General features: G+C 56.8%; 1 protein-coding gene across 1 annotated transcript in view; it reads left to right on the top strand.

The window, feature by feature from the left end:
* Positions 1-377, top strand: part of EMH_0056530 (IQ calmodulin-binding motif domain-containing protein, putative) — a gene marked incomplete at both ends in the record, with an annotated part of 5874 nt that overhangs the window by 2532 nt on the left and 2965 nt on the right. Inside the window, one exon of the mRNA XM_013497367.1 lies at positions 6-371. Coding sequence (XP_013352821.1) covers positions 6-371 — 366 coding nt within the window. The remainder of the gene's footprint in view (positions 1-5; positions 372-377) is intronic.

The following is a 377-nucleotide window of genomic DNA, read 5'->3' as shown; positions in this document are numbered from 1 at the left end:
AACAGCAGCAGCAGCAGCAGCAGCAGCAGCAGCAGCAGCAGCAGCAGCAACAGCAGCAGCAGCAGCAACAAAGGCAGCGACAGGTACAGCAGCAAGAGCGTAAAGAACAGCAGCAGCATGAATGGCAGCAGCAGCAGCAACAGCAACAGCAGCAGAAGCGGCAAGAACAACAACAGCAGCAGCAACAGCAGCAGCAGCAGCAGCAGCAGCAGCAACATGAGCATCTGCAGCAACAAGTACATCAAAATGATGAGCAGCAGCAGCAGCAGCAACAGCAGCAACAACAACAACAACACCACCAGCAGCATCAGCAGCAGCAACAGCAGCAGCAGCAGCAGCAGCAGCAGGAGCATGGCTGGGATGCCGCTCTGGTGGGT

This window comes from Eimeria mitis, genomic scaffold (assembly GCF_000499745.2).
Source record: "Eimeria mitis Houghton genomic scaffold, Emh_scaff2630, whole genome shotgun sequence".
Taxonomy (NCBI): Eukaryota; Apicomplexa; class Conoidasida; order Eucoccidiorida; family Eimeriidae; genus Eimeria; species Eimeria mitis.
This window is presented reverse-complemented; position numbering and strand designations above follow the sequence as displayed.